At 41.1% G+C, this 14,881-nt stretch overlaps 2 protein-coding genes across 36 annotated transcripts in view; one reads left to right on the forward strand and one right to left on the reverse strand.

Annotated features, from left to right (window-relative positions):
- The window catches only part of SLMAP (sarcolemma associated protein), a 100,907-nt gene extending 88,517 nt beyond the window's left edge, over window positions 1-12,390 (reverse strand). For 22 of the 35 annotated variants that reach the window (XM_067003104.1, XM_067003108.1, XM_067003087.1 and 19 more), the window contains exons 1-2: window positions 12,240-12,389; window positions 10,722-12,059 (exon numbers count right to left, since the gene is read on the reverse strand). In XM_067003104.1, the coding sequence (XP_066859205.1) occupies window positions 10,722-10,919 (198 nt within the window). In that variant the 5' untranslated portion in view covers window positions 10,920-12,059; window positions 12,240-12,389. Of the gene's footprint in view, window positions 1-10,721; window positions 12,060-12,239 lie in introns of all 35 variants that reach the window. The other 13 variants (XM_067003080.1, XM_067003115.1, XM_067003109.1 and 10 more) reach the window with 1 other exon arrangement.
- Window positions 12,391-12,672: 282 nt separating this feature from the next.
- DENND6A (DENN domain containing 6A) overlaps window positions 12,673-14,881 on the forward strand; it is a 32,161-nt gene continuing 29,952 nt past the window's right edge. The window contains exon 1 of the mRNA XM_013184270.3: window positions 12,673-12,698. Within this exon, the coding sequence (XP_013039724.1) occupies window positions 12,688-12,698 (11 nt within the window). The 5' untranslated portion in view covers window positions 12,673-12,687. The remainder of the gene's footprint in view (window positions 12,699-14,881) is intronic.

Below are 14,881 nucleotides of genomic sequence, written 5' to 3' on the forward strand. Positions count from 1 at the left end.
GAAGTAAACACCTCAAATCTGGAAGGTCAGTTGTTCCATTTCCTTTTTCTCTTACTTTTTAACATGGCATCAAGCAATTTCTCATGTTTTATTACAGCTTAAAAAAAAGCAAAACAGAATGAGAAGTTCACCAGATCTTTACTCTTTAATTGCCAAGTAACTTGTAATTTTAGTACTAAAGAGGAAATCAGAGTGTCTTGGAAAAACAGCTTCAACCTGATGGTACCAGAAAAGGTATCCTTAGTGCTAACACCAAAGAACTCATTAAACATCCCCAGGCAAAAGCTTCCTTTCGGATGCAGATAATAGACCTCAATTTTAGATCACTAAAATATACAAATTACCAATTCTAAGCACTGTCAACAATTAAGTAGAATTAAGAAGGAATACTTAGGAAACCTCAGCACGAGTACAACAGCAGAATAAAAGGATTACTTTTTCCAAACGTCCACAGGTATTAGTAAGCACTTACCATTTCTTACATCTTTCTATTAACTGCAGTGTTTGCACTGGATGGGAGACAATACATAGTTTTGGTTCAGCTTTGCTCACCTATGTAAAAACCGTCTAGAGCAACATTTAAAGCATCATTATGTAATGTACTTTTTAGACTTAATTTAGGTTGAGGCATGACACCAGCAGACAGATCCAGTCACTGAAATAATGTAACAAGATTACAGCTCTCCTAACATTACACAAAACTACATCTGCATTAAAGGTTTTTAAAGGATACTAAAAAGCAATTATTTTTGTAAATCTTTTGGAAACAAAACTGCAATTATAAAGGAAGATGTGCACAGCAAGTTTAAACTATAAAATACATCAAAGAGCACAAGTTACAGATCTCACAAGAAAGACTAGTCATCATTCTTTAATATTAGATCATAAAGCTTACATCATCATCTCAAACTCATCCAGTACCATCTACCCTGGGGAAGACTCGAAATAAAGCTTTGTGGGAAAGGGAAGAAGAAAATTGAATGCACTTTGATTTGATCAACCAGGGGAGACCAAATAACCCCACCTATTCTTGTATCTGCATAGAAGATCATTCAATTTCAGGCACATTTACACCTTGCTATGAAGCAGGGAAAATCCCAGAACAAGGATGACTGAAAGAACCCCCAGGAAGGCAATCTGGATCTCCCAGAGTAGCTCAAAGAAATCAGGGCGGCTGTGTTAGTGCAATGTTTTTACCAAACTAACACCTCTCAAACCCATTTCTGGAACGTGGGGTCAGATTAACTCAACCTGAAGCTAAAGGGTAGATAGATCTACATTAAAACTCTCTGAAAGCAACAGCCTGTGACAGGATGCATGTATAACTGCACTGACTTCAGTAGGTGGCAGAGTGATTGGACACAGATTCCAAAACAGAAAGCGAGTTTTGAAAGTTGTCAGTGTATGTCAACACAATGCATTTGTTCATGTACAAAAAACAGCAAACATTTTCCCTTCTGTTTATGTGATGGTTAAAAACCTATCCAAAACAAAGAGCGTTTTAATTTTCTAATTAACAGTCAGATTCATAAATTTAACCAAAAATCAGGATGAAGCTATGGTAAAGAGCATTCAAAGTGCCTAAAAATAACCACGTTTCTATATTACCATAAAAGTAGTCCATCAGTTCCTCCTTTAACTACTTCGGAAGGTCTCTGTCCACAGACCAAATCACTGACTTATAGTCACAAACAATATTTATATACCCACCGAAAGCCCTGCCTAAACAGCGCAATTGTAGCTTTATCTAGTGTCAACTAGCTACATAGATTTCAAAAACAGATATGCCCTTTCTATGATGATTTGTATTCTCGTCTTTCTCGTACAAACTCTGGAATATGCAGTCTAGGAAAAGTTCTCAAAGAGGAAGATTTAAAAAACCAGTTTCCCCTTTGAGTTTTTAAAAAGGAAGTGGCGGTTGAGAGCCGTAAGTGAAAGTGTTGAATTATTTCCACCCCTATGGAACTAGGGGAAGAACTAGGAACATGATCATGCCTTTCATCTAGTACTTCTTTTCTGTCAAGTACATTTTAAGAAAATTTCTAGCTGACATATTTGGGTGGGAATTTTATGTTACACCATAAAATTAGTACTCTAGGTATTTCATAATACTAGATTTATATATATATATACATATATATATATGCATATATATACTCATACTGAAAGTTCTAGGTCCTCAGAAGATATACAGCTTAAGACAATAGCAACATCAGGCAGCCTACCTAGCAGATATGCCTGACCCCATCCTTAAAAACTTATTTTGTTGTTGCAGTTAAGGATTAATTCTGTACCCAAAAATTCTACCCCAAGTCCACAAGCAACCTAATTAGTCCTACTGAGAAGCTGAGGACTGGGCTAGGTGACTTCCAGAGGCGCCTACCAACCTAACTTATTCTGTGACAATCCATCCATACCATGCAATTTGGCAGCCCTCATTCATAGCATTCTAATTTCCTTCCAAGTAGATACCACCCTAGCTATACATAGACTTACAGCTCTGCAATTTACAGAAACAAAAGATATTTAAACTTATAGTTTGTTCCTTAATAATATGAGATAATATGGACTCCACATAGCCTCAAAAATCCTGACATTCAGCAAAAGGAATCCCCATAACAACAGCAAGAAAATAACAAGGGATTGCAATTACCTATCTAGATCAAAGATTAGAAGAACATTTTGTCTGCAGAGTGGATTATTTCACATCCAAATATAAACATTTGGTTTGGTTTTGTTTTGTTTTTCCCTGCAAACAAAATTGAAAATGTTAAGAATTTCAAATAATTCATTATGCCTCCTGAAAGCTTTCAGAGTCTTCAAGCACCTGGAAATGGTAAGTCTAAGTACAGAAAACAGCAATGCTAGAATAAAATTGCAAGTAATACCACCATCAACATTGATTTGTAATGCCACTGCCTGTCAGTTCATTCAACTATCATAGCCCAACCAGACAAGCAGAGAGTGGCCAATTAATTGTGCCAGAAATCACTGGAAAGGTCACCAGAAATTTAAAAGGCAAACAAGCAGACAGGCTAAAAGCTCAGCTCTGCAAAACCAGGAGATCTGGCTTCTACCCTATATGGTTAAGTATAACACTTCAAGAAAAGCAATTTAATAATAGAAAACAAGACAAAGTCATCAAAATCTCTTTTGTTTTGTTTTTGAGAAGGGAGTAAAGTGTTAAACAAACCAACAAAAACCTTTTACAGAGCATTAATATTGCATCATCGAAAAGATATCAAAGTTTTAGAAAATCTATGTGTAAACTTAATCTTGCTCAACATCCAGAAAAGGCACAACTCTGAAAAACTGCCAGTCAAGAATATAAAATGCTGTATCAGGCAAGACCGATGGCATATGCAAATAGCAGCAGTCAGTACCAAATGTCCTCAAAAGAACGTGCTGTACAAATATCTATTTGGCCCATACCAAAGTTTTTCTTCTTTGATTTGAAACATACACATTTCTACTCCTTCCTTTTAAAAGGTTACTAGTCTATACACAAACATCCACAACTTTTTAACCCTTAAGCCCTTGCATTAATTTTATTTTTATGGAAGACATATTACAGCTGTAATTATGAGAATATACAGAAATGAACCATTAATTAGTATATAACTTACTTTTGCAAAAATATTATAAATTCCTCAAGCCTTTAATTATCCTGGACTAATCCCAGTACTTTTAATATTTACTTTTTATGGTTGCAAGTTTGCTGCTAGGGTTTATTGTGCTTTTCCCCTCAACTACAGCGTTAATTCAGGATTTGGGACTTTCTGTCACAAGCCTGCTGGAAGTTCATCATTATTTTTGAGACTGAAATGAACTCTAAGACATCACTCAATCCCATACCTGTGTGTCTGGTGCAAGGTAACACCAAAATTGTATCTGATTGAGTGTCCAGCACAATTATTTTCTTTTTCAAAAAGGAAACTGTTCAGAGTCTCTGGCACACATCTTGCAGGGGCTTAAGATGGTGCAGCCCACTCCACCTTTCTTCCAGAGGTTCCCACTCCTAAACCAGACTGAAAAAAAGGTGTGGCTATACTGGACAAAAACCTGACAATGCTGCAAGCCTTCTTCTATCAATTCTGCTACATGAAGAAATATTCCTAGAAATACAGACAAGTTGGGAACATCAATGCATTGCCACAGCAAGACTTAACTTGGAGTTCTTAGATAATCCAAACTCAGCAAGTTAGTAACATCAACAGGAAGCAATTATTGATGTGACTCAAAAAAAATAATAATAATCCAGAGACAACAATCAATCATATAATTTAGTAGCAATAGCCTGTAAAATTGCTAGCTTTAGGGATGGAGACAGTATTCTTCCTTCCCTTTCACTTGCCAGGTTGGTCTGTAAACAACGAAGTTCACACCAGTTTCATTTTACATTACCTATTAAAAGAAACGACAAAAAACAGAACTCAATGAATCAGCTGATGAATTTGTCTACGTATTTTGCAAAGTTTTAGACAGATCAGACTGAAATCAACTCAAAGCAGCACACTGACACAGCTAAACACTACTAACCCATACGGCTCTTTAAAGGACACAACTTCAATCACATTCACTAGATAATGAAGCAACCACAACTGTTTAAACTCACTAAGAAAAATGAGAGGACAAAACCAAATGAAAAGTATTTCTCCAGTGTAATGTAAATCTACCTGCCAAAGAGCAATGGATTGCTGCGAATAATGTGTGGAAGTTTTTCAGATAAAAAAAGTTTAAGCGATTTTAAATAACAGAAGTGTATTAGGGAGCAAAGTTTTACTTTTATAAGCACAGAACCAGGAGCAAATGCAAACCACGGCATCAGAGGCTGAAGGGAAACACATTTACTGGCCTTCATTACTGCTAAGTAACATAATTCATTTGAGGTTTGTAAAAATTCATTGCAAATACAAAAGGGATTTTTGTTTGTTTTTAAAACCTAATCAATGTGTTGGCGTTCCTGGCTCAGTACGGATGCATCATGACTGCAATGGATCAGCTCCAAGAATTACAGTATTAGCTCTGCAGCAGTGGCTCTAGATGGTACCGCTGCAGGGAAATCCTTATCGGCAGCAGCTCACCTCTGCTATAAATGGCCGGCTGACCTTCTACATGGCTTCGAACGGAAACATTTTGGTGAAATTTGCCGAAATTGATAACTCCCTACTCTATCCTACTTACAATTATACCAGCATAAAATTGGATAGTTCATTTAGGGTGAGGGGCACTTACATAAAAATATTAACAAGTATCCGTACAAGGCTGGCTGATCTCACCCTCTCACTAAAAGCATCTAAGCACTGAAATTTCACCTCGGAGCATTAGGGAAGATCCCAGGTCTGTCTCCCAGGCCACTTGGAATAAACAATCAATGTCTGGAAGATAAAGTGTCTCTTCAACAGACTCTGCAGACTGCAAGCACAGAGCAACACTGAAAAATACTGATAGCACTATTCAGCTCTCAAAGACAATTGTAACAATGATGAAAAGATGTATTAGAGGAAAAATGAACATCAGATATGCTACCTATTTAAAGAAATGCTACTCATACATGAGAAGTTAAACATTTGATACATAGACCAGCATCAAGCAGCACAGAGTATCACACAAGGATCTCTATAGGTGGCAGAAGAAATAACCTCTCATGAAAATCCTGCAGTCCCAAATACCATTTTTCATATCCCACTAAGTTCTGTGAAACAGATTTACTCAAACACTTCTGAACATACACCATGTCCTAGAAAGGCGTCCCATGCTTCTTGAGTCTTCTCGAAGTCTTGACCTCCAAACAACATAACGTGTAATGTTATTTGAACAGCATAATTCCTTTTTATATTTTTTTTCCTTCCACAGTCAAAATATGTTTATCCCTTGTATAATACAGCAAGAAAAAAGAGCAACTAATCTTCTGACTCCCGCTTACCAATGTGTTTCTTATATTGTTGGTCCAAATTGGATGTAGTACCTTAGACACAGCATAACAAAGTGTTGAGGGGGATAATCGTTGGCTGTGCTCCTCTTACAGCCCAACACGTTCTCAGCCTTCTTTGCTACTTAGGCACGCTACGGGATCCTGTTCGGCCTGCTGTGCCCACCAGGACCATCCAAGTCCTTTCAGCACAGCTGCTCACCAGGCAGTCTATCTCTGGCTAGGAGAACTGCATGGGGTTCCTCCTTCCCAGGTGCAGAACTTCATGTTTGTCCCTGTTTGGGCTCCTGAGGTTTCCTTCGGCAAGGCGACGTCCCTCTGGATGGCAGCCCTGTCCTCAAGCGTATCCTCTTAGTGACCCTGCCTCAGAGAGTGCACTCCAGTACCTCCCTCAGGTCATCGATAAAGATGTTAAATACAAGAGGTCACAGTACAGACTCCCGTAGCATTCGGCTCATTACCAACATTCAGGTGGAGTGCCACCTATTAACCACTACTCCCTGAGCTTCATCCTCCAACCAGTTGTTTGTTTGTTTTTAAATCATCTACTTGTTTAGCCATCCAGTCCGCAATGCCCTACCTGGGACAGAAGTCTGCCACGGAAAACACTGTCTTCAGCAGGGCTTTTGACAAAGTAATAGTGTGTGCTGCTTTCCCCTGCACACAAATGTAGTGAATTATTCATAAAAGGCAACCACACTCACCAGAGATGATTTGTCCCTGCTGAATCCATGCTGACTTTTACCAAATCACCTCCTTCACGTGGCCAAAAATGTGTTCGAAAACTTGTTCCAAGATTTTCCCAGGGACCAACACAAATCCGTCCAGCCTGTAGTTCCCTGGCTGTATCTGTGAGGTTGTTTTTTTGTTGTTTTGTTTGAAGAGGGTGCTCCCTGCAGGGAACATTCTTTAACATTCTTTTATCCCACATAATTTAAGGCTAGAAGCCATGAAATACAGCCTTAATAAACTTCATCTGCTATCATGTTGACTATTTGGCTTTTAATCTACTAATTAGCATTTCTGTAACCAAGATAACATGAGCCTGTTCAACTCAATTCATACCCACACTGACTTAAACGAAAACAGTAGTATTAACTGCCACCCTAACATGGAAGCTTGCGCCTACAGATTTTTTCAGTTGCTAAAAATGACCAGTAATTTATAGTCCTTTTGGTCTAAGACAATACTTTACTTCTCACACAGCTGAATTCTCTGTTATAAAAGCCACTCACAACAATCTACCTCAGGCACTGGATTAACTCCGAGAAGTTCTTTTTTGAAAGTCTGAATATCTGCTGGAAACTTCAGGTTTGTACCAAAAGCTTCTTTCCCATCTGCCAGAAGCATTTCAGCCTGGGAAGAGTCACATACAAATTATCAAGGCTTTTTAACTTGCTTTTTAAAAAAAACAAAACAAGAGAACAACTCAGGTTTAATACTATTCCAATTAAACAGCTTTTACATTGTTTCTGTCCATTTGCAGTGATAGAAGCTGAACTAACACATTTAGATTTTCTGAAGTATAGCACGCTTTCTTTTGCTTTGATTCACACTTTTTGGAACACTCCTTGCTCAGCACAACATCCACTTCCTACATACCTAGTGACTCATTTCTACAGGCCTCTCTTAAAAAGATCCACATGTAATTACTCCCCCCCCCCAAAAATATCAAAATCAATTCTAAGCATAAGCTTCTCATGTTACTGATATATGAAAAATCCACAAAAAGCAAAAGGATACATTGCACTGTTTCTATAAACACAAGCAAATGGAGACATTGCGTTGTTTTTCTATAAATATTCTACTAAGCACAGAAATAAAACAAGTACAGGTTTCCCTCTCCACTGCTTCCACCATTACTTTTTCAGGTTTACATGCTCAAAAGGCTTACATGTGCTCAAAAACATTTTAAAAAAGAAATGTAACTTTAAACATCTGCTTTTAATTGCTATTTACTTGTGATCTTGAAGACTCATCCTGCTTTTATCATTAATAATGCCAGCGTTACACAGACATTATCTCCTTTGGGCAGACAGCTTTTCCCATGCATAGTTAGAGTGTCTTTATACAAGGTCAATATTCACCTGTCTCAACCCAGAATAGCATATTATCTTCAACTTGGTGTATTTATGTGATTCACTTCAGCTTAAGCATATCCCTGCCTCAAAAAAAATTGTTTAATAGTTCCCTCGCCAATATTTACTGACGTTCCCTCTCCCCACTTTCCACCCTTCCCTCCTGATTATGCTGATGCTATTGTTTACAGGCTATGTAGCAAACAGGATCACTCACATGATTCACTAAAATAAAAACAAACAAAACTTCAAACCCTCAAGGAAAAAAAAATATTAGAGTACAACTGAAAGACAGTTCAAGAGGCAGCAAAGAGGATGGACTGGGAATACTGGAAACTGGTATTGCCATTGAAGTACACAGCTTTTCAAAGCATAGCCCCAGATGATTCATGAACTATTCTGAATTATTCAAAGATTCCTCTTAGTAACAAAGTTGACATTTCAAGGTCCTTTATCTTTCATAAGAAACAGTATTGGTAAAAGTCCTATACATAAGCTCCTAAGAAACGTTAACGAATACTGTGGCAAAAATAATTTATGTAGGTTTAAATATACGTTACTGATAGGATAATGACATATTCCTAGATGAGACATACTTATTTGAAGTTCTGTAAACAATGATAATAAACTTTCTCACATGCAAATAATTTTAGGGTTTTGTTTATTCTTTTAAAACACCACAATTTTTTAAAATCACTTTTGTGATACAAGATTAAGACTATTTACCAACAGCTCATCTGCCTGCCTTTTCCCAACAGCTTGTATGTATTATCTCTTAGGATGCATTTTCTCCTCTCCTTCAACTATCAATCTTCCCAAAATTTACCATTCAGATACTCAGCCAGATCCAAAAATCAGGTGATATTGCTAATGAAACAAACACAGAAACCAAAATTCTACATCCTGCTTTACACTTTTTACAACACTACGTATAAAATTTATAGTAACGTATTCCTACACATCACCCAAAACCCACTCTATTCAGTTGATCATTATGGCTGCTGATCAAGATACTCACGTGGGCAATTATCATCAGGACCCCCATCAACTCATCGCACAACAGTATTTCAAGAGATATCACATTACCATCTTATTTACTACTTATTTACTACTTATTCACTACTACTAAGTTACTATTTTAGATCAGCTAGATAAAAGGAATAATCATATATAATTTTTTGACATATATTAGAAAAGCCAAGCTAAGTAAACATTTAAAAACAGAACTAAAAACCAGCTGACTCTTTTAAACTCCTCTATTAGCAGACTTGCTCACCACCCAATGCTTTATCAAATTAAACCTTCTTTAATACGGCTAAATAATGTATAGCTATCACAGGGTATATGAGGGTCTTAAAATGTTTATAAATCATGAGAAATATTAATAAAAAGCTGTACGTACAATGCTTTTGAATTTAAAAACAGTACAATAAACTGGAACACTTTATTGAGTCAAAGGTTAAAAATTAAGCTTAAACTAAAAATAGCAATATTTCCTGCCTGTAAGTTGTTTTCTGAAGTGTCCAAGAACACACATTATATACACTAGAGAGCCAAAACAACATTTTTAATGAAACACACAGATAGCAGTTTGCACAATTACACGCAGGTAACTTGAAAGCCAAGCCATAACCCAGCCTTAAGAAATTAAATGCTTGTCTTGTCCCATCATGCCCAAGTATTGCATAACATGGGATAGTTAACAATGGAAGGTTTAAGAACTTTGACTGCATTCTACTATTCTTCATGCTGTGTCATACTACTAAGAAATACTGCATTAATTACAGACCATATTATTGTCAAAATCGAGAGCTACACTGACCATATTTCACAGAAGGGCATGCAGGGAAGCTAAAAAAAAAAAAAAGAGCTAATTTATAGCAGATGAAGTTCTAGGGTGGAATATCAATACATTTAAAAAAATACTGTGCTGAGCAACTGTAATCTGCACTTTGTTCATTTCTTGTTGGAAATTTAAAATTAACTTGACAGACATTAAGTAAAATGGCTTTACTTGTCCCAGTTCAATCCCTAGTGGACAAAGCATGCACTGCAAAGCCCCTGAATTTCACTTAACAAGATATCCACTGTCTTTTTGAGACAAACAGTGATGGGTTAATAAAACACAGGCATATTTTAATATCATTTTCACTATCATTGAGAAAATACTTTGTATGCCATTTGCTACATTCCTGCTGACATAACAAGCCTTCTATCAGACCCAAACAAAACACATTATACACAATTTCAAAATGACAAGTAGGAAGAGTGGCACGCGAACCCAGCATTTTTTAAAACCAGCTTTTTGATGGCTCCTCACGATGAGATTTATTTACGTGCTCTGTGAATAATTTCTCAGCATTTGAAAAAAAATACTGTTATGCCACTTCCTTCATACAATCCTATGCTTTCGGATTTATAATTATTACTCACCTCAAAATCACTTACTCTCAGCAATGAACAATAAGCATGCAAATTCTTCATCACTTATCTTCAACTGCTTTTTTATGTACTTTTAACAATAGGTAAAATTTTTGCACGGTCAGAAATTACCAACTTACCTGAGAATTAATCACTTTAACACAAATCTTACTCCTTCCACATGTAACCATATTTATTACAGTGAAACTAAAGTGACCCGCAACACACAGGGTCTTGTTAAATAAGCGGGAAGGTCGCTATTTTTAAATAAAGAAAACAAAACGTCTTACCTTGCCTGTCTTGTGATCAAACCAGACAAGAGCATGGTTCCTGGACAGCACCTTACAGTCAAAAGTTGCATTATTCTGAGCTGGCCTGCAGCGAGCCACTGAGCGGCCAATCTTGACAGGCTCGTCCAGGTAGACATGACGCTCCTGAAACGGATGAGAGTTCGGGCGGCAAGTGAAGATGGCCAAGGCTGAAGGCATCGAGGACAGATTGGGGTTGCCACACCAACCAGAGATGAAGAGAACCTCTTCCGATGCAGACTGTCCTCCACAATTTTTAAGCCGAACCTCCACAGCAACTTTACATTAAAGCACGACAAACATTATCACGTATGAGAGGCCTAACAACTCATTGTTTCAGTGTGTAAACTAATTCTGGCAATAATCCAGTGAAAAAGCCCCATTATGTCTTTTAACAACATCAGCAGTGGCCCAGAAAAAGTCTAAAACGCACAACTTTCAATCCATCCTCCTCTGGAAGAATAGGAACAAGCATCTGATTCCTTCAATGAGAAGCAAAGGCTCCTTGAAAGAAGGATAGAATGTCTCAAATCCAAGTAGATGAGTCATACAAATACTTTTGTTTGGGACCTCAACTGCCTTCTTTTTTTTCCCCCTTCCGTAAACAACACTGACCAAAATTCTGACCCACGTAACATGGAAGCAAAGACAGGTTTAGGGAAGGGGGAAAAGGATTAACGTCCTCTCTCAAAGCACACAGGTGAGGAGTTGGAAGGTGACCACGAAGCCCTCGCTCCACAACAGGGATCTAGTCGCCTCACAGGGCAAGCCGCATTTCATCATCTTCACGTATTAAAACAAAGCAGGATAGATGGTCCTCGATTTAGGAGCTATGCTGTTTTCCTCCCCTACCCCTGATAAAGCCGAACTGCTCTACAGTTCCTCGCAGCCACTCAGATAAGGAACTTGATAAGGCATGGAGAGGGCTTCAAACTGCTTCTCTCGGGGACAAGCCGAGGCGGGGGCAGGCTCCTCCGGGGCCGGCCTAGGAGCAGGCTGACAGGTTGCTGCCAGCGGGGCCGGGCGCGGGGCAGGCTCCCTCCGGGCGGCGAGCGGGGGGTCCCGGCCAGGAGCCCCCTGCTCGGGGAGAGAAGGAGGAGGACGAGGAGGAGGAGGATGAAGAGGAGGAGAAGGCGGCCGCAGCTCCGCTCCTCTCAGCCCCTCCGCAGGTGGCTGCGCATCGGAGGGGGGCCGCCCCTCGGCCCCTCACGCTTCTCCGCCCGGCGGCGGCGGGAGAGGCCTGGCGGCCGGGCCCGGGCGCCTCCCGCTCGGTAGCTCTGCCTCTCAGGCGACCGCCGGCCGCGAAAACTTTCCTCCGACCTGCGGAGGCGAAAACAAACCGGGTCAGACGCGGCCCTCGCCCGGCGCCCCCCTTCCTCCTCCTCCTCACTCCCCCCCCCCCCCCCACCCCGTCCCCGGCCTAGCGGTGCCCGGCCCCGAGGGAGGCTCGGGTCGGCCCGCGGGGAGGGGGGGGGGGGGGACTCGGTCTCCCTCCCTTACCTTCAGCGCAGCGGCCGCCATAGTGACTGGAAACCTACCCGGTGCGGCAGCCGGGGAGGGGCTGGGGTCGGGGAGGGGGGGGGGGGGGGAGGGCAGGCGGAGGGAGGAGCCGGCCTCGGCGGGGCCTGACCGGAGGCGAGGCGAGGCGAGGAGGCCGCCCCCAGCCTCCGCGCGGGAGGCTGCGCAGGCGCCGGGGGTGGGAGGGAGCCGCGCAGCCGCCTTGCGGCCCCGTGAAGCCGCCGCTGCCGCCCTGGGGCCGCTGCTGCCCTCTGCAGGGCGCGGGGGGAGCGGGGGGGGGGACGTCCCGTGAGGGGGTCTCCCGTGAGGGGGGGTTCTGTGAGGGAGTCTCCTGTGAGGGGCTGCACGCAGGGCTGTGAGGGGCTCGGGGGCTGCGAAGGGGGAAAAGGGCTGCGCAGAAAGGGCACGGTTATGAGGTGGGAGCGGGGGCATGTCGCTGAGGTGAGTGAGCTCCTAGGGTGGGTGCCATCTCCTTCTCCTACAGGGTGGGTGCGCCCCCCTGGGTGGGATGGAGCGAGGGGGCTCGCCCTGAGGTGGGGGCTCGCCCGCCCTGAGGTGGGGGTTCCCCTGCCCTGGGGTGAGGGGTTCATCCTGAGGTGGGGGCTTGCCCTCCCTAAAGTGAGGGCACCCCGAGGCAGAGCAGGGTTTCTGCACTGTCTCCAATATCTTGTTTATTCAGGGTGCTCCCCAACACCTTCACCTTCCTTCCTTGTGTTTTTCATGCCATTTTGTGATCCTAGGTGTGAAATTTGGGAATGTTGCGTGACAGAGAGGCTGGCTGTGTTTCGCTGGCTCCGGTAACGATTTGGCAGCTGGGGTGGACCCCTTGAAGCGGTTGCTGCAGGCCCAAGGCAGAGCGACAAAAAGGTCAGGGGAGGATGGAGGTGGGGTTCGCTGGCCCAGTGTTTTCTTTCAGCTGTTCAGGGAGCATCGCACAAGGCCATAGTTATCCCAGTTTTATAGAGATCGAGGAAAGGGTGTTACTTTTTCAAGGTCATACAGTAAGCTAGTGCAGAACAGGTCTCTCCAGTCCGAATTCATTTTTAAGTCAGTCAGTCCCTATAAAGCAAACAAGCAGAGATTGTTTGATATAGGATAGATGCTGGGGTTGCGCCAGCACTATAATTACCCTGTGACAAGGTGTTGGGATTAGGGAGATGGGAGGGTTTTGTGATGCCAGGAAGGCCAGGCAGCCGTGGAGGAAAGAAGTGGAGCCGTGCCAGGCAGTTTAGCCAGCAATATAGGAGAGAAATACATAGCAGTTGAGGTAAGGCAGTGAAGTGCCTAAGAGAAAGAATGATTACTGTGTTATTAGTTATAGCACAGTAAAATCTCAGGGTCATTTTTTAACCTTTTTTTTTTTGACTCTTATTATTGGGGGTGTAGGGTTGGATTCATTGCAGCCTAGTTTTCTATTTTTCTTCTAATGATCCCAAGAAAAAAACAACAGCAAAAACATGTTTGTGTATCTGTGTTTGAAGCAAGGAGATGAAATCCAAAATGAGACACAAGTTTGATTTTTGAGGACAAAAACAGACTAGTATATGGAAGCTTTAGGGTTGTATATCTGTAGTTTTTAATTCTACAGATGGTGTATGTATATGATACACCACCTCATAGCTTCCATCAGCTTGTTTGTAAGATTTTACTATTGTGACAACTATATTTCTAATTTACTCTTTTATGTAGATGGAAATTTGATATGTCTGTTGTTTATAGCATACAGGCTGCCGTAATTAATCAAAAAGAGGAAAGGAACATAACAAGAAGATGGGGAAATGGGAAAATAAAAGTCTACCAGGAGTTAAATTTGAGGGAAAGAGCTGCGAAAGTAGAAATAATTGAGAACATTTTGGAATTGGAAAGGAGTAAGAAGTAGAGGGAACAAAAGCTTCTAACAGGTGTTGGAATGAAAAGAATGTTTATGAGAGCATTTCTCATATTTGTGTATGCGTGTTTAATTGAGAAAGGAGTTTGAAAGTCAAATCCAAGATGAAGAAGCAGCATTAGCATTTATAGGGAGTAAGAGAATCAAGAGAACTAAGAGGGATATTAGTTACTGATGTTCTCTGTAAGTACTATTTTTTAGATATTAATGAGATTCAAACATATTTCATACTGTATTGTCTGTACAATATCTTCCTCAAGGTTTTCTGTGACCAGTAGAACAAACTAATACCCCACGTTTAAGCGTCTTTTAAGCCTGTGCTATCCATGTAATGGTATCCTGAACCTTTCTCCCTCTATCCCCTGGAGAAATCCCATTACGACAATCCCAAGGGGCAAGCAGTGGCATGTGCCAGCTGCCTAGTACTTCTGGGCGCTGCCAAGTGGCTCAGCAAACAGAGTTCTGCCTGCTTTCATCAAGGGGCCTAATTCGAGCCCTCCTCTTCTGTGTGAGTGCCAGCTTTCGGAGAAGTTGGATGAATTTAGTTCTCTCAGACTTTTTAAATCCTATTTCAAATTGGCTAATGAGTTCAAAAGTTATTAGAGGCTGACTCGTAGACTTAAATTAAAAATACAGAAAGTGGTTGCATTCTGAATTGGGGAAACACACTATAATATGAGTATTTTATGAGGTATTTGATACTTATCAAAAAGTGTCCATCTTCCAACAGTGGAAA

Source organism: Anser cygnoides, chromosome 10, assembly GCF_040182565.1.
Source record: "Anser cygnoides isolate HZ-2024a breed goose chromosome 10, Taihu_goose_T2T_genome, whole genome shotgun sequence".
Lineage (NCBI taxonomy): Eukaryota > Metazoa > Chordata > Aves > Anseriformes > Anatidae > Anser > Anser cygnoides.